General features: G+C 38.4%; 1 protein-coding gene and 2 pseudogenes across 1 annotated transcript; all 3 read left to right on the top strand.

Moving 5' to 3' along the window:
- The first annotated feature begins 197 nt into the window (after positions 1-197).
- On the top strand, positions 198-2,412 carry LOC126800422 (NADPH-dependent aldo-keto reductase, chloroplastic-like). Its single transcript, XM_050527790.1, has 7 exons — positions 198-369; positions 448-498; positions 659-735; positions 868-955; positions 1,168-1,443; positions 1,643-1,870; positions 2,149-2,412. The coding sequence occupies exons 1-7, from the start codon at positions 250-252 to the stop codon at positions 2,230-2,232; spliced, it is 924 nt and encodes a 307-aa protein (XP_050383747.1). The 5' UTR covers positions 198-249; the 3' UTR covers positions 2,233-2,412.
- Positions 2,413-2,554: 142 nt separating this feature from the next.
- Positions 2,555-12,176, top strand: LOC126800423 (NADPH-dependent aldo-keto reductase, chloroplastic-like; annotated as a pseudogene).
- Positions 12,177-13,922: 1,746 nt separating this feature from the next.
- On the top strand, positions 13,923-19,596 carry LOC126800426 (uncharacterized protein At2g39795, mitochondrial-like; annotated as a pseudogene).
- The last annotated feature ends 421 nt before the right edge of the window (positions 19,597-20,017 follow it).

The following is a 20,017-nucleotide window of genomic DNA, read 5'->3' as shown; positions in this document are numbered from 1 at the left end:
GGTAACGCACCTCAATTTACAGTTTCACACACTGGTAAAGATTGTGCGTTTGATACTTTGATAGCATCATCTTTCACTAGAAGAGAGGTGTGTCAATAGAGAATAACGTTTGCTAAGTAGCACCACCGAAGATAATAAAAAAACAAAAAAACAGTAGTGTAATGCCAAGTGTCTCTTCACGGAAGGAAACAGGATTGGAATATCTGAAGCGGCGACCAGCTGTTTAGAGCCAAACAGGGCAGACAGAGAATGGCGAACACAATTCGGTTTTTTGAGTTGAACATCGGCGCCAAGATGCCTTCTGTAGGCTTAGGCACTTACCGCTCCGATACTCATCTTATCGGCGACGTCCTCACCTCCGCAGTCAAGGTATTCCTCATTGTTTTCTCACCTCTGAAACCTTCAATACCAGATTCTATAGGGAAATGCTGACCTTTTCATGGGCAGATGGGATATCGCCATATTGATTGTGCCCGAATGTACGGCAATGAGAAGGAGGTAGGCGCCAGAATTTCAAACAGTCATTCTTGACGTCATCCATAAAAAAAAAGATTGATTTTTGGAGACTTGGACACTGTAATCTGTAACTTTTTACCTGTAATATCTTATTTACTATTGGTTTAAAACTTTGATAGCAGTTTGGGTTTTTCTTCTGTAGATTGGTGATGCTTTGAAGAAGCTCTCTAATGATGGGATAGTGAAGCGTGAGGAGTTATGGATAACTTCAAAACTCTGGTAAGAATGCTGACCCTCTGCTTAGGATTTTTTTTTTGCCAGATTATTGTTGAAGTCACTTACTTTATGGGAGATGAAGATTTAGCTTTTAACAATATGCGATTTTGAGTTAGAGTTTAATTTATGTTGCAGGTGTACCGATCATGAACCAGAGGATGTACCGAAGGCATTTGATAAATCTTTGCAAGATTTGCAACTTGAATATCTGGATCTATATCTTGTATGTTCACAAGTTTTAAGTTCTACTGTTGTATTTATACAAACAAATATGACTAGAGTAGTGATTCTTTGATTTACGGTTTAATTATCTTTGCATAATGTTGGAGGTCAAATGGAAAAAAAGGTGATATTGAGTATGTTCTGTACGTGGTGCTCGTAATGTGATGATTTGTAGTTGTTTACTTGCTATGATTGTCATGAAAAATTTGGTAGATGCATTGGCCAGTCAGCATGAAAAAGGGTTCAGTTGGTTCTGATCCTGAAAACTTTACCACACCTAATATACCGGGTACATGGAAAGCAATGGAGGCAATCTATGACTCAGGCAAGGCCAGGGCTATTGGAGTCAGCAATTTTTCTGCAAAGAAACTTGGAGATCTTTTGGAGGTCGCAACAATACCTCCAGCGGTTAATCAAGTGGAGTTGCACCCTCAATGGCAGCAAGCTGAGTTGCATTCTTTCTGTAAAACTAAGGGCATACACTTAACTGTGAGTATTCCGATTTAAAGTCATATTCTGTTCTCATGGTTTACGCAGTATATATCTCAATGGTGAGCAACATCTAGTGTAATTATGATGACATGGAAATCTGTAAATGCCCCCCAGTTTTTCAGTTCTGCGGTTACAAAACTCAGCATAGAGTAATTACTGACTTCTGATGCAACATTTGATGATGATCTTATTGCAGGGATATGCACCATTGGGAAGGACAAAGATCCTTGAGCATTCTATTGTGAATATGGTGGCAGACAAATTAGGCAAGACTCCTGCACAAGTGGTTCTTCGTTGGGGGCTACAAATGGGTCACAGTTTAGTGCCTAAGAGTACAAATCAGAAGAGGATTCAGGAAAATTTCAATATTTTTGATTGGTCTATACCTGATGACTTGTTTGCCTTATTTTCTGCAATTGAGCAGGCAAGTGCCTATTCATCAGTTCCATACTTTTGTTTTCTTCACACTGTTAATTTATCTACTGTTTGTGTTGCCTTACCATTGTACACTTATGAAATATCTTTTGTGTGTTTTCTTTGGTGCTTAAATAATGAATTATAAATGCAATTTCTATCATGAAAGCTTCAAATTTGGTGACGATCTGCATATTCTGTTCCAAAATCATAATTCAGCTGCAACTCCATGATCATTTATATGCTTTTGGTGATCTGACGCTGTAAATATTATGTCTTTCATTGCAGGAGAGGCTGCTTAAAGGTACTGCATTCATCCACAAGACTCACGGTTTCTACAAGACCATTGAGGAACTTTGGGATGGAGAATAGTGAGCATACGCCAGATTAATAGAAACATTTGGTTCCTCTTAGTGCCTTCATCGAGTCTTATTTGGTTGTAGATTGATCTTAAATGCACAATGGTGAATTGGCACTTTTGCTGAACAATGTTTTTAGCTCATATGATAGGTTCAGATCTCATCAATATACTTAAGATCATAAGTTTTCATTTCCTCCATACATTACATCATATGGCACCTACCTTTTGCTTCTGGTTTTTGTAGAAATTTCTCTTTGTAATTTTCATCTTCTCATCGAAAAAACAAACGCCATACATTACTAGGTTAATTTTAGTTGCTTCCAACGTAGTCTACAATGTCACATAACCATTGTTAAACCATGGAACTTCCGAGGAAAAAAAAAAACCAAACTATAGATATGGGCATCTTCCATGAGAGTTTCAGCCTTTAGCTGAACCCAACCTAGAACCGTGGTTGGTTTAGTTGGAAATTACGGCAGAGTGAGAGACAATGGCAAATCTAGTTCGTTATTTTGTGCTGAACACAGGCGCCAAGTTACCCTCGATCGGCCTATGAACATTCCGCACAGAACCTCATCTGACCCTCGACATCTTCACCACTGCCATTAAGGTACCTTGCCCTACTCTCATCATCCTTCAAATCCAATCACTGGATTGAGTTGAGTTGTTCATATAGCCTGAATGGTTTGCAGGTTGGGTATCGTCATGTTGATTGTGCTCAAATGTATGGCAACGAGAAAGAGGTGACACCACTCTCTCGAATTTTCGATGAATACTCATTTTTACTGGGAAAGTTTAACTATGCAGAGTTTGTGCTTTTGTGGTGTATGTAGATTGCTGATGCTCTGAAGAAGCTGTTTGATGATGGGATCGTGAAGCGCAAGAATTTATGGATTACTTCCAAACTCTGGTTTGTTTCCACTTAGTTCACTTGAATCTCTGCTTAGCTTATTTAGTTTCCCAATTTATAATAGGAAGTTTTCATTATTCTGAGGAAATGAAGTTCTCAACTTTAAGTGGCTGTTGGAATCTCAATTTCTGAGTTAAGATGGTTATGGTGATGTGCAGGTGTACTGATCATGAACCAGAAGATGTGCCAAAAGCATTTAATAAAACACTGCAAGACTTGCAACTTGACTATCTAGATCTTTATCTGGTATGTGAACCAAATCTAAAGCTTTACCCTTTTGAAAATGTTCCAAGCAGATTTTACTCAGAAATTGATTCTTCATTCTTACGCTTCACATCTGTGTACCACTGAACACAAATTTGAAGAGTTTCAGACCATGCACTAGTGCATGTATTTAGAGTTCAATCAGTTCATATGTCCATAGATGTACCCTCGGTGCCTATTTTCTGTTGACATGTGATTCAATTTTTGGTAGATCCACTGGCCAGTCAGCATGAAAAACGGAAAGCTTACTCAGCCTAATATGCCTGCTACTTGGAAAGCAATGGAGGTACTTTGGAGTCAGCAATTTCTCTTCAAAGAAGCTCGGGGATCTGTTAGAGGTGGCACGGACACCACATTACCACCTGCTGTTAATCAAGTGGAGATGCACCTGTTAAACAGCGACAAGCGTGGCCCGTTGACCAACTGTACCGATATTGTCCCAACAACTAACCACCTCAAAGGTGTTGGGTTTTAATCACAAAAGGCCTCAGTACAATTGGTTATTATCCACCCACTTATAAGCTTTATTTTCTTTGTCACTTCTTAGATGTGGGATCTCTTCTCTCTAACACGCCCCCTCACGTGCAACCTAATTTTTAGGTCTGCACGTGACAGATTAACATCCCACATACTGGGATGAAAGAAACTAAGGTCCAGTAACCAACGACACTTAGTGGCCATCCAATCGGAAATCCTCCGATGGCATGACAAAGTGGCACCCAACTCGGGCTCACGAAAGATTGGAGGCGCGACTGGAGAGGGACCCGCTCTGATACCATGTTAAACAGCGACAAGCGTGGCCTGTGGACCAACTATACAGATATTGTCCCAACTTAACCACCTCACATGTGTTAGGTTTTAATCACAAAAGGCCTCAGTACAATTGGTTATTATCCACCCACTTATAAGCTTTATTTTCTTTGTCACTTCTTAGATGTGAGATCTCTCCTATCCAACAGCACCCTCAATGGCAACAACCTAAGCTACATGCTTTCTGTCAATCTAAAGGAATTCACTTAACTGTGAGTAGGCTGAAGTAATTATTTGATCTTATATATTGAAAAAAATCTTGTTTTGTTGTAAACATATAATTATGACATCAAATATTTTGAGAAACAAAGATGACTAGTTACCAGTTTTCAATTTTGTGATCCAAATCTCCACAGTTACTGATGTACTGATGTTGTTGATGTATATGTTAATCCAGGCGTATTCACCCTTGGGAAAGAAGAAGGTCCTTGAGCATCCGGCTATGTTGCGCTATCTAGATATCATGTCAAATTGTAGATAGTTACCATCATCATCATCATATCAACCTGTCTATGTTGCCCTATATATCAAGATATTTTGTCATACCATCTTGTGGACATTATTTGGCTGCAACTAATTTACTTATGACAATATGAAGATGCATTGGCCAGTATGGTTGAAGAAGGGTTCAAAAGATTTGTCCCGAAAATCTTATACAACCAGATATCCCTGCCACATGGAGCACAGTGAAATCTCTTTATGATTTAGGTAAGGCTTGAGCTACCGGTGTGAGCAATTCTCTACAAAGAAGCTGTCAGATTTGCTGGATGTGGCATGTGTTCCTCCGTTCCTCCTGCTGTTAACCAAGTGGAGTGCCATCCTTCATGGCAGCAGGCAAAGCTACATTCATTCTGCAAATCCAAGGGTGTTCATGTATCTGTGAGTATAGAAGTGTTGGAGTGCAATTTCTGTGTCCTAATTTACCTATGTTTTATTGGCAATCTTTTACTTTTCTTAGCCTTTTGAGTTGGCTGAAAGTTGTGAATTGATTTTTCAGGGATATTTGTTAAGTGAGCTGTTTCAATCTACAACAACACAGTACTAGAAGCAGCAAATTTGGACATGAATGTGGTTGTAATTGTATGACTTACAGTCTCTATGTTTCATACATAGCTCTATTATTATATTTCTCATTCATATATAGCTATAGGTGAATATGTACTGGTATAAATATCATCCAGTTTGGAGAAGAATACATCTGAGAAATATACCATACCTATTATTAATATGGTATTAGAGCAATTCTGCTCTTGAGACCGATACCCAAAACCTTATTCCGCTGCTAGAAATACCAAGTGAAGAACTTTGAAATTCTTCATCAGATCTTCGTACCCAATACCCAGAAAATAGCAGTACCATAAACTTTAAACCAATACCCAAGATAGGAACTTTGTTTCTTCATCTTATTACCCAGTACCCATACCATACCCAGAAACAATACCAACATTTGTTCTTTGGCGTTAGCCCTTTTTTTTTTTTTTCCAGAAACCAAATCAACTGATCAAAAACCGATCTCAAATTTTATTCTGACAGAGCCCAGATTATACCCTTTTACTCAAAAAATACGAAGAACAAAGTTTGTTCTTTATACCCATACCAGAAAGTTTGGAATTTCAGTGTCTTGAAATTTCAGATTTGTTGTGAAGGCAAAATCTTCATCAGACCGTAGCTTCGTCAACCTCACATGTTGCTCAATCGACTGGATTACCGTGCCGCCACCGCAGCACCTTCACCGTGCCGCCGTTGACCTCTGATCAAAGCTCTGTCAATTCAGGCCATATCAACCACATGTCTCAGTTCCATCAAACCAAGGTCGGTGACCAATTTCCGGTGAACGAGAATTTCTACTGGAAACGTAATTCTGGTGCACTAATAGCCAACAGATTTGACCTAGTCCACTCACCTGAGCCCAAGCCCAATCTGCTTGGCCTGATCTGTTCTAGTACCAAGCAAAAAAAAAAAATTACTAAGCTATGGTTCTCAATGAAGTTTCCACCAATTCATCCCACACCTCAGCAACCAACTCAGAATCTTCTTTCTCATAAAGGGCAATCATCATCCAACGATAATGGCCATATTACTCCAGACAAGTTGGATAACACCAACTTTATTTCTTGGTCTAAACATGGCAAGCTGAACATCACCGGTTGAGGCAAACTCGGCTATCTCACCGGCAAGAAAAAAGCACTATCTGAAATAGATGATGAGGAGGGTTATGAAATTTGGGTCGAAGAAGACAACATTGTTCAAGCATGACTCCTCAATTCCATGCAAGGATGTCTGCTGAAATTATGAAAGTTTGGAGATAGCTAAGGAAATTTGGGATGCTGTCAAAACTACTTATTCAGTAGCCCAAGATGATACAAGAAATTATGAGCTTCAAATTGCTTCTGTTTCAACTAAACAGAATGGAGCTCCCCTTCATGGCTATTACAACAATATGAAGAAAATATGGCAGGAGCTTGACATATTGGATCCTCTCCGGCTCAAGGATGCAAATTCTATCACCTACATGGCAAATAGGGTCACCAAGCACCGTGTCTACTTCTTTTTAGCCAGGTTAGACCGTCACCTTGATGGAGTTTGGAGTATATTCTAAACACTAATCCATTACCTTCCATAGAAGAGGCTTATTTTCAAGTCAGTGTTGAGCACAACATACTCCAAAAGATGATGTTTGATACCAAGCACGAAGGATCTGCCATGACTGCTCAATACCAACCACTGCATGTTCGTAGCTCTCATCCTTCATTATCTACATCATCTTCCAAACGGCACCTCCAAAGCCTATGAAATGCACTCATTGCAATTCCACCTGACATATGACGGAGTCTTGTTTCCACATAATTGACTTTCCAGACTGGTGGGATGGTCACATTGCTGCCTTGAAGGAAGCACAAGCTAAAGCAGTATGAGAGAAAGCACAATCATTCCAGCCCCATGGAAATAAGATCACAAAGAGCTACCGGCCCAATGGCAAATCTCAAGCCTCCTTATAAGTTGCCTCACCACTAGACCTAAGTTTGAATTCAATTTCTGAGAAACCTGCTCATGGTGATTACTGTAGTAACCAGAATTTCGCTTTCATGGCCACTTCAGGTACATTTTGCTCTCTGCTCTTGGATAATTATGCATTTAATTGGAAAGATATGTGTATAATTGATTCTGGTGCAATTGACTATATGACTAATAACTTTAGCAACATTCACCATTTAACTCCAGTTCACCGGTCTGGCGTAACCAAAGCTAATGGAGATTCATATCTCATTACTGGTACTGGATCTGTCACTCTTTCATAGGGGTGTAAATGGGCCGAGCCGAGCCGAGTATTGAGTTGTTCATATTTGACTCGTTTTCATTCGATCGAGTTCGATCCGGGCTACAATTTGATTTTTTTCCTTCATGTTCAAGCTCGGCTCGGCTTTGAAAAGCCAGAGCTAGGCTCGGGCCGGCTTGAATCATTTGAAATTAATATTTTAAAATCAAGAAATTCAAAATAAAATTCAAAATTTGATGTCATAGCATCATATAAAATCTCTTTTAATTAAGAAAGAAGGGAACCGCTTGTGGCTCCATGACGAATTGACGATGAGAGTTGTTTGTTTCTTTAGGATTTGACCATTTGGGGTGGTGAAAAATTTATGGACTGATCGAATTATGGCTCATAGTAAACACTAATTATATAGTGTATAATAAGATTAATATTTTATTTAATTATTATTTATAATACATTTTTAATATTATTTCTCATATAAATTATACTATATATGTATATCTATTATAAAATTTATTAAGTCAAGCTTAATAAACGAGTCGAGCTTTTAACGAGCTCGAGCTAAACGAGTCGAACGAACCGAATACTTGTTGTTCAAGCTTAGCTCAAGCTTGGCTCATTTAGCTTTACGAGTTCGAGCCGAACGGGCTAAAATCGAGCTGAACACGAGTCGAACACGAGCGGCTCGAGCCGACTTACAGCCCTACTCTTTTAGACACTATTACCCTTGATACAATATTACTTGTTCCTTCCTTGTCTCATAACCTCTTGTCAGTCAAACAGATAATCAAACAACTTTATTGTTGTGTGATTCTTTACCCTTGGTGTTGTATATTTCAGGACATCCGAACAGGGGAAACCATTGGGCGGGGTATTGAGAAAGGGGGATTATATTACATGAGATGACATCTGCTAGCCGGTAATCATCTTGTTAGTGAAGTGCACCAGATTCAGAAAAAAGAAAACATTAACCGATGAAGAACAAATCTAGTTATGACATAAGAGATTGGGACATCCATCATTTGGTTATCTCTAAATTCTTTTTTCTTTATTACTTCAGCATCATAAGCCATTAGACTTTAAATGCAACACTTGCATTTTAGAAAAAAGTCACCGTGTGAGCTATCCATTGAGCTAGACTAAAAGTGTAGCTCCATTTGATCTTGTTCATTATGATGTTTGGGGGCCTAGTCCACCAATGCACATAGAAATAAAATGGTTTATCTTATTTGTTGATAATTGCACCCGAATGAGTTGGATTTACTTGATACGAAATAAAAGTGAAGTTTTTTTCAATATTTCAGACTTTTCATTCCATGATTCAAACTCAGTTTCAAAAGCCTATCAGAGTTTATCAAATAGATAATGGTGGAGAATATGTAAGCCATTTCTTTCACTAATATCTAGCTACACATGCCATTATTCATCAAACCACTTGTCCTCGAACCCCTCAGTAAAATGGTGTGGCCGAACGAAAGAATCGCCATATTCTTGAAGTTGCTCACTCCATGTTGATTGGAGCTGATATGCTTGAATATTTATGGGGTGATGCTATTCTCACTACTGCATACCTCATAAATAGACTACCTACACAAGCCCTTCAGTCCACATCCAAAGAAAATTCTCCACTACCAAAAACACCAATTCAAGCTCTTGCAAGCTATTTGCCTTTACCACCTACACATGCCCTTGACCCAAAAGATTTTTAGTTGTGTAGCATATGTGCATATCCAACACACTTAGAGGACTAAGTTGGATGCTTGTGCTGAAAAGTATGTCTTCATCAATTATGCTTCCACTCATAAAGGTTACCGGTGTTATAACCCCATTTCGAAATGTTCCTATGTTTCCATGTATGTTACATTTTGTGAACGTGAGCTATATTTTTCCCCGAATACTCATCTTCATGGGGAGAGTAAAACTAAGGAAGATTAGTCTTTAGGGGATTTCTTGGGTCCCTCATTTCCCATGGTTGACCGAGTACATGAAGATACTTCAGTGACAAGAATCGAACATGGAGATGCTAAAATGAGTAATCAGTCACCCCAGTCACCCATATTAGAAGCTGATCAACCAACTCCAGAATCACCAGAGAGAGATTGTTTTCCCCCTTCCAATACCCCATCAACACCAGTGCTCCCTGAGGATGATCCGGAGGTCATTATTAACCTTGTGTCTGAACTTCATGATATTTATGAGCCCAACTCTAAAATAGAACCAAGTAACATTGTGGAAGTGTCTAGATTGCCGTTTTGAAAAACTTGTGGCCAACCAAAGGCTCAGTATGAGCTAGATCCTAAAACCAAGGCCAAGTATCCCATAAACACTTACATGTCCTCCCATAGGTTATTTAAGTCATATGTGTCTTTTGTACTTCATTTATCTACTATAATCATTCCAAATAAAGTACAAGATGCTCTAGAGGATCCTAACTGAACCAAAGCTATGGAGGAGGAAATGGAAGCCTTGCAAAAGAATCACACATGAGAATTAGTGCCAAAGCCAGCAAGCAAAAGAACACTCGGTTACAAATGGACCTATACCTTGAAGTACACGGCTGATGTTACATTGGATAGATACAAAGCTTGGTTAGTCGCTAAAGGATATACCCAAACATATGACATTGTTATCAAGAGACATTTGCACCAGTAGCCAAGATGAATACTGTTCGAGTACTGTTGTAATTAACAGCCAACCTAGATTGGCCTCTAAAGCAGTTTGATGTAAAGAATGTTTTCTTGCATGGGGACCTCAAAGAATAAGTCTACATGGATATACCTCCTGGCTATTCTCTACTTTCACAAGCAAGAATGATGTGCAAGTTGAAGAAGTCTCTTTATGGACTAAACCAATCCCCGAGGGCGTGGTTTGGAAGATTCAGTCAATCTATGAAACAATTTGGTTACAAACAAAGTAACTCTGACCATACATTGTTTCTGAAGCGCTATAAAGATAAACTTACCACATTTATCATTTATGTGGATGATATGATTGTGACAGGTAATGACCCAGAGGACGTGAATAGACTTCAAGAGCATCTTTCATTTGTTTTTGAGATGAAAGATCTTGGATGATTGAAATACTTCTTGGGTATTGAGGTGGCTAGATCAAGTGAAGGCATTTCCCTATCTCAAAGAAAGTATGTGGTTAACTTACTCATGGAGACCAGTTTGCTAGCATGTAAACCTGCAAATACACCTATGGAGCAAAACCACAAATTAGCAGAATATTTAGAGCAAGTGCCTACTAACAAAGAGAGATATCAAAGGTTAATTGGAAGGCTCATTTATCTCTCACATACCCGACCTGATATTGCATATGTTGTAAGCATTGTAAGTCAATTTATGCATGCACCAAGTGAAGATCACATGGATGCGGTGTACATAATTTTGAGGTACTTGAAGGCTAATCCATGTAAAGGGATCATGTTTTCAAAGAATAATCACACAGAGATAGTTGGATACACAGATGCAGATTGAGCTGATTCTATCACTGATAGGAGGTCTACTTTTGGTTACTTTACTTTTGTGGGAGGTAACTTGGTCACATGGAGAAGTAAGAAGCAAAATGTAGTTGCTAGATCTAGTGCAGAAGCCGAGTATAGAGGAATGGCTCATGGACTATGTGAAATGTTGTGGCTTTGTCATTTGATGAAAGAGTTAGGATTCAAACCCAATAATCCTATGAATTTGTATTGTGACAACAAAGCAGCCATCGACATAGCACTCAATCCAATTTAATATGATAGAACAAAACATGTTAAAGTTGATCGACATTTCATCAAGGAGAAGTTGGAAGCAACAATCATTAACATGCCGCATGTACGCACTGAAGATCAACTCGCAGATATTCTGACCAAAGCTGTTTCTGCTAAAGTATTCCACAGCTCACTAGACAAGTTGGGTATGCGAGACATCTACTCTTCAACTTGAGGGGTAGTGTTAAGTGAGCCGTTCTAATCTACAACAACACAATACTAGAAGCAGCAAATTTGGACTCTCTACCAGACAAGATTTCTACGGCATTAATGTGGTTGTAATTGTATGACTTATAGTATCTATATTTCATACATAGCTCTACTATTATATTTCTCATTCATACATAGCTATAGGTGAATATGTACTGCTATAAATATCCTCCAGTTTGGAGAACAATGCATCTGGGAAATATACCATACCTATTATTAATAATATTCACCTCTTGGTTTTCCTGGCACAACATGGATCAAAAGTGACGTCCTTGAGAATCCTATACATGGCGGTAGAGAAACTGCTCAAAACTGCTGCACAAGTTTCTCTTCAATGGGGACTGCAAGCTGGTCACAGTGTTCTTCCAAAGAGTAGTAATGAAGCATGGATAAAGCAGAACATTGACGTCTTTGACTGGTCTATTACAGAGGACTTGTTCACCAAGCTTTCTGAGATTGAGCAGGCAAAGTATTTTTTTTGGTATCAGTCTTATAACCTCCCTAGTGAGTCCCCACCATCACAAGTCTTGCCAACATCTGATAATATTTAACTCGAATAAGACCAATAAACACATTGCACCACTATATAGTTCCTACTAAAACATTACTCAAGAGTTATTGTCGCATATTTTGATGCATGCAGGCTAGACCGATAAGAGGGACTTCATTTGTTCATGACACTTTTGGTCCCTATAGGAGCGTTGAGGAATTGTGGGATGGTGAAATCTAGGAAGTCAGCCTGTGCCCATTTTCTTCAACTGAATTGGATTCTATGAGGCATGGAACTAGGGTTTATATTATCAGATTTTGGAAATTGTCATTCTGGAACTATTGCATTGGACTAAATCAATTAGTTGACTCCTTACAATATCTCAGTTCTCTTTTCCTTTTCGGGTAATCTTATGAATCTCACCGCTTCACGGTGTGTCCTTTGTTTTAATCAAATTCCAATTCAAATAGGACTAGAAATAAAGCCCAAAATTATGTTACGTCGTCCGCAAGCAAAGTTGAAAAGCCTAATATTTAGCCATCTTTGGTTAAACAGAGATAACAGCTACCACCTGAAGATGGCTTCGTAGTCGTCCATATTTCGCCGGCCATCCACCACGGTTTTCCATCGCCGTCCGAACCTCGGTCCTGCAAGGTCCTTTGACCGCGGATTCATGTCCGAAACTTTTTATTAGTGCTCTGTATTTAAAGGTACGAAACAATCTCCAAAAATGAGTGCTGCATGGAGTAGTTTCATGAGAGATATCGACTCTGAGATCACAACTATTGTGGACGATAAAATTCACGTGAGTGCCATTTTTTTGTTGTTGTTTTTTGTTTTTGTTTTTATGCTGCAAAGTAGGGAGGTGATCAGTGATGAGTATTGGGTATTGACTTTGTTTAATTCCACTGTCCAGGAAGCAAAGGGTTCAGAGATGACCAAAAAGCTGGGAAGAGTCGACTCAGAAAAGAGTTCATTGAGGGAAACATTCGAGTGACAGTTGATGTTGTTGTTGATGAAGATGAAGGGAAAATTGTAGGGTACTGTCACTGAGGCATTCCAATAGAGAAGAAGCAGACATTGCGGACGGAGCTGAAGAAATTCTGGCAATATCTCAATGAAAGTAATCTTGATACTTCAAACAAAAAATGGATACGTCTGAAGCCAGACGGAGATTTCACCCACATTTACGGAGAGTAAGTGAAGCTCTGTTGTAATGCCAACTGATACTCTAGCTTTATATTTAATTATTTATCATGTGACATTTTATGTTTCCATTTTTCGATCACCAGCTTCGGGCCTAAATACCCTAAGTACCTTGAGGATCAAGGGTGCACTACGATTCGGATACCGAAGTCTTACGGAAAGAAGTTCAAAATCAGATCGATTTGAAGAATAATAACAACCAAAGGTAGAGACTAGAGACAGTAGAGAGAAGTACTCATATTGATGATGATTGATCGATGAAGAGTTGAGGCCGGGTTCTTCTTTGGTGCTTCTCGCACTCGCAGCAAGTTTAATTTCAGTCATAATGATCAAGTTTTTACATTTTCCTGTATTTTGTCCCTTTTTGAAGACTAAATTTCCAATATTTTTTTTCTCGCCAATGTTGTCACTATATTTTCACAAATTTCCTAATCGATTATTTAAGCGGTAAATATTTCTAGAAGAACAGAGAACACGAAGACAAATTGATTTTAAACCACACACTGAGGTTGCTGGGTTTAGGTGGCGTTGGTTACCAAGGCATCCTCTCTGTTTTTTTTCCCCTCTGGATCTGGATTAAGAGACATGCTCCTTAATCACTTGTTATGCATTTAATCAGTCCTCTTGATATGCGCTTAGTTATATTTTTTTACGTTTATTCCCAATAGTTTCTGTTGGGCCTAGTTGTAAAACCACAGGCCCAATAACACTGGCTTTGCCTCCCTAAAACCCCGAAGCAGAGAGCTCAGAACGCAGCTCACTCGTCCTTAAACCCTAAAAATGGCTTTGTTCTCGTCGATTCTTCGCAGGCCATCCTGCTCCTTATTCTCCTTCGCCCTCCGCACCGTCAGATCTGCCAGAACATTCCACCGTTCAATATCCACCGTCCCCAATTTCACCACTCAGATTACCCCCCCCCCCCCCCCAATGCTCTGCTCCATTGACGACACTGCCATCGGAGTTCTCGAGTCTGAAATCAAGCTCGCTGAAGAGGGCATTCAAACTCATCAGGCAGTAACTAATTTCAGCCTTTCCCCAAATTTAACTAAGCTGTCTTTGTTAGCAATCATTGGGTTTTCAATGAATTGATGTTTAAATGTTCAGTTAATTGGTTAATGGGTTTGCATTTATGTTAAAGTTGCCATCTTTTTTACATTGTGAAATGGGTTTTTAGTGAATCAAATTTTGGCCCAGTTAGTAATTGAGTAATGGGTTTTGTGTGATGTGGCACATACTAAGTAGGTGAGGTTGCAGATGGGTTTCCTTTTGAGATAGTAGATATTGCTGGAGACATGGGCGGAACTAGGAATTCAAGATGAGTATGACTACTTTTATGCATACAAATTTTTGTTTGAGGTTTGGAACCTAGTAGGAGGCTCATCCTCACGCCTTTAATATTTAAATTCAAAAATACAACAGGAGAGACATAAAACTAAAACCCTGTAAATTTAAAATGACAACAATCATAATATAAAAACTAACCGAATGATACCCTCCGAGGTCTTAACTTTGTAAACTCCTCAATTACATCATCATTGTGAACACTATCAACAAACTCTTTCTCAATGTAGAGAACCATCAAATCATCAAGAAAGTCATATTCCATCCTATTTCGAAGTCTAGTTTTTAAAATATTCATAGATGAAAATGCTCTCTCGGTAGTTGCTGTAGATACTGGCAGAGTTAATACAAGACATATCAATCTATAAAGAATTGGAAAAAAAATCCAATTTTCTTGATTCAACTAACCGCCGACATAAATCAGATATAGAAGTTGTATTTGCAAATCTTAGATCACTCTGAACATCTGATAGAAAAAATCCACACTCGATCTCTAGAGCAAGCATATCACCTGTAGAAAAATCCATAGGGTAAAATCTCAAAGCAAGAGAGCAAACATCTTCAGGCTTGAATGCCTGAAAATTATCATGCGGATCAAATGTAGAACTAAGAGTAAGGATCTCCAACGACTGATCTGGGAATCTACTCTCCAACTCTGCCAATTGAACATCTATCAGAGCATTAAGTATATTGATCCGATAATAATGTTCTTTTGTAATATCCTCTGGACAAGCTCGTTCTGTACCTTTCTTGTAAGGAGTACACAAATCTGGAACAATGATATTATGCTCACAACAAAATGATGTTATTCTCAAAATCAAATCATCCCAACCATTATCTCTCATGGCTTGAAGCTTTTGTTTTACAATAGAAAGAACTCTTAGAGCACTTAAGATGTCCATGGCCTTTTTTTGCAATGACTGACAAAGAAAATCAGTAATCTTCATGATATCATGCATCAAAAACAAGCAAAACACAAAATCAAATTTCTTCATAGCTTTACCTACACTCTTTGCTTCTCCTTGTATTTTGGGAAGTCCATTAATTACCAAATCTGCAAGAGTTTTCTGGGTGGCTCCAAAATTTTTTATCAAACTTGAAATAGAGTGAAAATGTGAACCCCAACGAGTAGCCCCTGCCCGTTGCAAAGTAGTAGTCTGATTAGCCCCTATACCAGTTTCAAGTTTACCTGCAACCACTAAATCTGCAATTTCCTCTTCTCTAATAACTCTTAACGCTAAATGACGTTTTACAGAAGAGTCAACAAAATTCACAATCACATTTAGAGAAGAAAAGAATTGCCAAACATCATGCACTCCTCTAGATGAGGCAATCAAAGCCAATTTTAAGCGATGAGCAAAACAGTGCACATAATATGCATATTTACATTCTTCTCTAAACAAATCTTGTAAACCATTAAACTGACCTCGCATGTTACTAGCACCATCATATCCTTGACCCCTCATATTTTCTACTTGAAGATCATATTGAGCAAGCACCTTGGATATCTCATTTTTCAAAGTTTGAGAACAAGTGTCTCCAACACAAATAACCTTGGAAAATCGTTCTCTAATAAACCCATGACAATCAACAAAGCAAAGAATGATAGCCATTTGCTCCCTATTAGATACATCAACAGCTTCATCAACAAGTATACAAAATTTGGAAGTTCCCACTTCATCACAAATCTTGGTCCTAACTTTGTTACCAAGTATATTTATGATTTGTTTTTGAATAAGTGGAGAGGTATACTTGGCATTACCAGGGGCATTATCCAAGACTCTTTTTACTTCTAAATTCATCATCCCAAAAGCATTTTGTACAGCAGTGAAATTTCCACCATTTGATGAATTACTACTCTCATCATGACCTCTAAAAGCACATCCTTGATGTGCCAACAACCTTGCACTCTCTATAGCAGCAACAAGCCGAAGTCGATTATCTAATTTTTCTTGTGCTGATTGAGTACTAATCACACTCTTAATGTGCTTAGACAGGTTTCTTAGAGATTCTCATTGGCGCATACAAGCATTATGTGGAGAACTGAGGGCTCCCACATGCTTAAGAAGACCTGACTTCTTTGAATTCACATTCTTCCAACTATTAAACCCACCGTAGTGAATGCCGGATGGTGGGATGGATAACTATCAAATAGGAAACAAGGAAAACAAAATGCTTTGTCCACCTCTACAGAATACTCAAGCCACGACCAATCTTTAAACCATTTGTGACAAAATCTTCGACCCTGCCCTCCATCCCAAGAAGATGGATAACTACTTAAGTATGGTTGATATGGTCCTAAGACAATATAAGCTCTCCGAACATTATCACGGAATTTGAAAGGATATTAGCCTATTGGTTGTCTTAATCCTGGGTCACGTTGAAGAGAAGTGAAATCAATATTGGTTTGCTCCCCAATTCTATCATTATGATCCTCTTCTAATGGAACATATGGAGACTCTTCTAGTGGACTAGATGGAGAAGACTCTAAAAGAATATTAGAGTCTGAACCAACATTTTCATTTCTACTCTCAACCTCACTTCTAATCTCATTTCTCCCACTTCCACTCCCACTACTTTGATCCCTCACAAACCATGAAAGAAGATTTTTCAACCGTTTCGGCTCTTTGTTATCCGTCATTATGCTCAATAAGACAATACGTCAATACCTATAATAATATATGTATGAATGTATCAATATTAGAATTATATGCACACGAGTACAAAGCTTGCCCAAATTAGAATTATATGCACACAACATTACGTCATATGCTGAGTTCTACAAAATGAGTGCTTTTGTGCCTTCAAAATATTTATTTCCTTTCGCTCTTAACAACATTGTCATGTGCTAGTAGCTGACATTAATAATCGCAATTAGAGAATTATATCAGAAAACGTTTCGTGGCTTAAGATGAGGTGTCCAATATGTCAAGAAAGTAGTTAAGATGTCATTTTCTGCTAGATCATTAGCCCCATCATCTTTTAGAAGCACTAATCAATCTGACTATAATTGTGTGTGTGTCAAGAGTCTGTGATTATACTTGTACCTTTTGATGCATCTATAGACCCATTCTTTGGGAGAATAATCAAATATATATAATTTTCTGCACTACTGTCCTATTTCATCATGTTACTGTGTGATCTATTGTGTGTGTGTGTGTGGTTTTTTTTTTGAGAAGGTGATCTATAGTGTGTTTCTCTTTTCCTGGTGAGTATATCAGGGTAAAGTTAATAATTGAGGAGCTGGAAGGGGAGGAAGCAGCTTTGAAGGAAGATCTGTATTCAGCCGATAGAAAATTGACTGAATACTACAACGGATGAAACAAGTACATAATTTTTTGTTCCTGCAGACTGATAACAGCCATATTCTGTTTAGGAGGATATATAATAGATGGTCTTTTTGCACAAAACTAGGTCTTCAATAACATTGCAAGGCAGTACCATGATATTGTACAGGTAATGGAAATGCTTAAAGTGGTCAATTACCTTCCATTAATTATTTGGTTTCTTAATGCTGAACTAATTAACATTCCTTCACAGAAGTTGGAATTCAGAAGTACACTAACAACTAACAACTAATTAACATTGCTTTTAATTCAGAAGTACACTAACAACTAACAACTAACAAGCATATGTAGCTGATAATAAGAACAATAATTTCGATTCTTTAACCAGCAAGTTAACTATCACTATTTTGCATAACAGAAAGATGGCCAGGCGCACCAGGAGGACAATCTTGCACAGCTCAATGGTTAAAATTTGATAATTCGTACTTCAAGGTTTGAAATATGAACATACACTTAATTAGTTAATTTTTGACATTGCTCCCAACAGGAGGTTAAATGGAGATGCGGGCTGATTACTGGTTTTTCTTTTTCTTATTATTGTTGTTTTGTTCAGGATATCAAGGAAAAAAGAGATGAAGATCTACTAATGTTGCCAACTGATGCTGCTCTTTTTGAAGACCCATCATTCAAGGTAAGACATAAATATAATTTCCAATTACCAATTAAGAGTCCCCTGTAGACTACAAAGTATACACAGTGATGTAATCAGTTCAAGACTCAAGAGGATCTAATTACAGAGCATATGTACAAAGCAAAACAACAAACTATAACACAAATTGCAATAATAACAAAGAGAGAGATAGAAACTGACATGCTGTTCAGGATATCATCAGACTAGTGATGAACTCCAACCTTGGCAAGCATGTCCACTGACCCACATCACACAACTGAGGAAGTCGGCGGAATAAGAGTTGAGGTTAGGAATAAATTTTTTTTTTCTGGGCTGCAGGGCTGATATAGATAATATACATATAGTTGGGGGTATTTTAGCTAAAATTTCGGATGGGCTATAGCCCTACCAGCCCGCCACTTACTTCTGCCCCTGGCTGGAGAGCAGACCATAATGCTCAGAAGAAAATTTGATGGAGAGATCATCAAAGTGGCGGTTGATGTTCCTAATGTTTCTGCCGCCGAGGACGAAGAGGAGGAGGAGAATGAAGACACGGGGATTCCGATGGTTGTGAGTGTATCGAAAGGAAATGGGAAGGAGCTGGAGTTTAGGATCACTGCCTTTTATGATGAGATATGCATTGCTAGCTTGTTGATCAGGCAGCCGGAGGAATCAGAGGGATCAAAGCGGACTGAATATGAAGGGCCTAATTTTGGGGTAAGGTTTTGGCGGAAATGATTGTTGTTTCGTTATCTTATGTATGATGTTATTCAGTTTGTTCATGCTGATATGATGTGTGTTTTATATATTTGTTTTTGCTACAGTGATTTAGATAAGAGCTTCCAGAAGGCCTTCCTGAAATATCTGGAGGTTCGAGGGATTAAGTCAAGCATAACCAAGTTCTTGGAGGAGTATATGAGGAACAAAGACTTTAGAGAGTATTTGTTGTGGTTGAAGAACCTAAAGGGTTTTATTGAGCAGTGATTGTTGGTTTCACGTGTTGGATAGAGGGTAGTGGGATTGCAAATCAGTTCAGAAGGATGAACAAGATAGGAATAGTAGGTTGAAACCAATGAATCAGTGTTGTGACATTTTTGATCATGCGAGTCCCTTGGAATCCCTTCTACACTTAAAAGGTAGGACACATAGTTTAATTCAAAATGGTTTCCATCAAATGGATGGTGTTTCCCCTGTTTTGAAAATTTCAAATGTTAATCAGTTTTTCCCTTTTAAGTTTGATTTGAGAGAATCATGGCTTCATAATTCATGAAAAATTATTATATGTACCTGGTACATAGTCTACGTGGCGTACTAATAGAGTATTCGAGTTAGAGAAGGAGAGAAGAAGGCTAAAACTGGTTCATTTCATTCATACCCCTCTGAAAGGAAAACCAACCAGCAGACGCTCTTACAATATAAAGGCCACTAAGGTTATTCAAAACAACTTAGAACAAGACAAGCTAGAGCTGGCTGCTACAGCTGTAATACAGAGAGGAGAGGAAATGTAGATGAATCTTGAGTAACTGATAAGTGTCCATATCAGAAGATGCCTAGGTTGTGGGTGAGCCCATCAACTC

The sequence above is a fragment of the Argentina anserina genome, chromosome 6, assembly GCF_933775445.1.
Source record: "Argentina anserina chromosome 6, drPotAnse1.1, whole genome shotgun sequence".
In the NCBI taxonomy this organism is placed as follows: domain Eukaryota; kingdom Viridiplantae; phylum Streptophyta; class Magnoliopsida; order Rosales; family Rosaceae; genus Argentina; species Argentina anserina.
The sequence above is the reverse complement of the archived record's forward strand: the minus strand, read 5'-3'. Positions and strand labels throughout refer to the sequence as shown.

What these genes read in the sequence shown, in the direction of transcription:
- LOC126800422 (XM_050527790.1), top strand. Translation starts at nt 250, where the DNA reads ATGGCGAACACAATTCGGTTTTTTGAGTTGAACATCGGCGCCAAGATG. An exon ending in TGGATAACTTCAAAACTCTG is followed by an intron (nt 736 to 867) that starts GTAAGAATGCTG and finishes TTTATGTTGCAG; the next exon opens with GTGTACCGATCATGAACCAG. An exon ending in CTAAGGGCATACACTTAACT is followed by an intron (nt 1,444 to 1,642) that starts GTGAGTATTCCG and finishes ATCTTATTGCAG; the next exon opens with GGATATGCACCATTGGGAAG.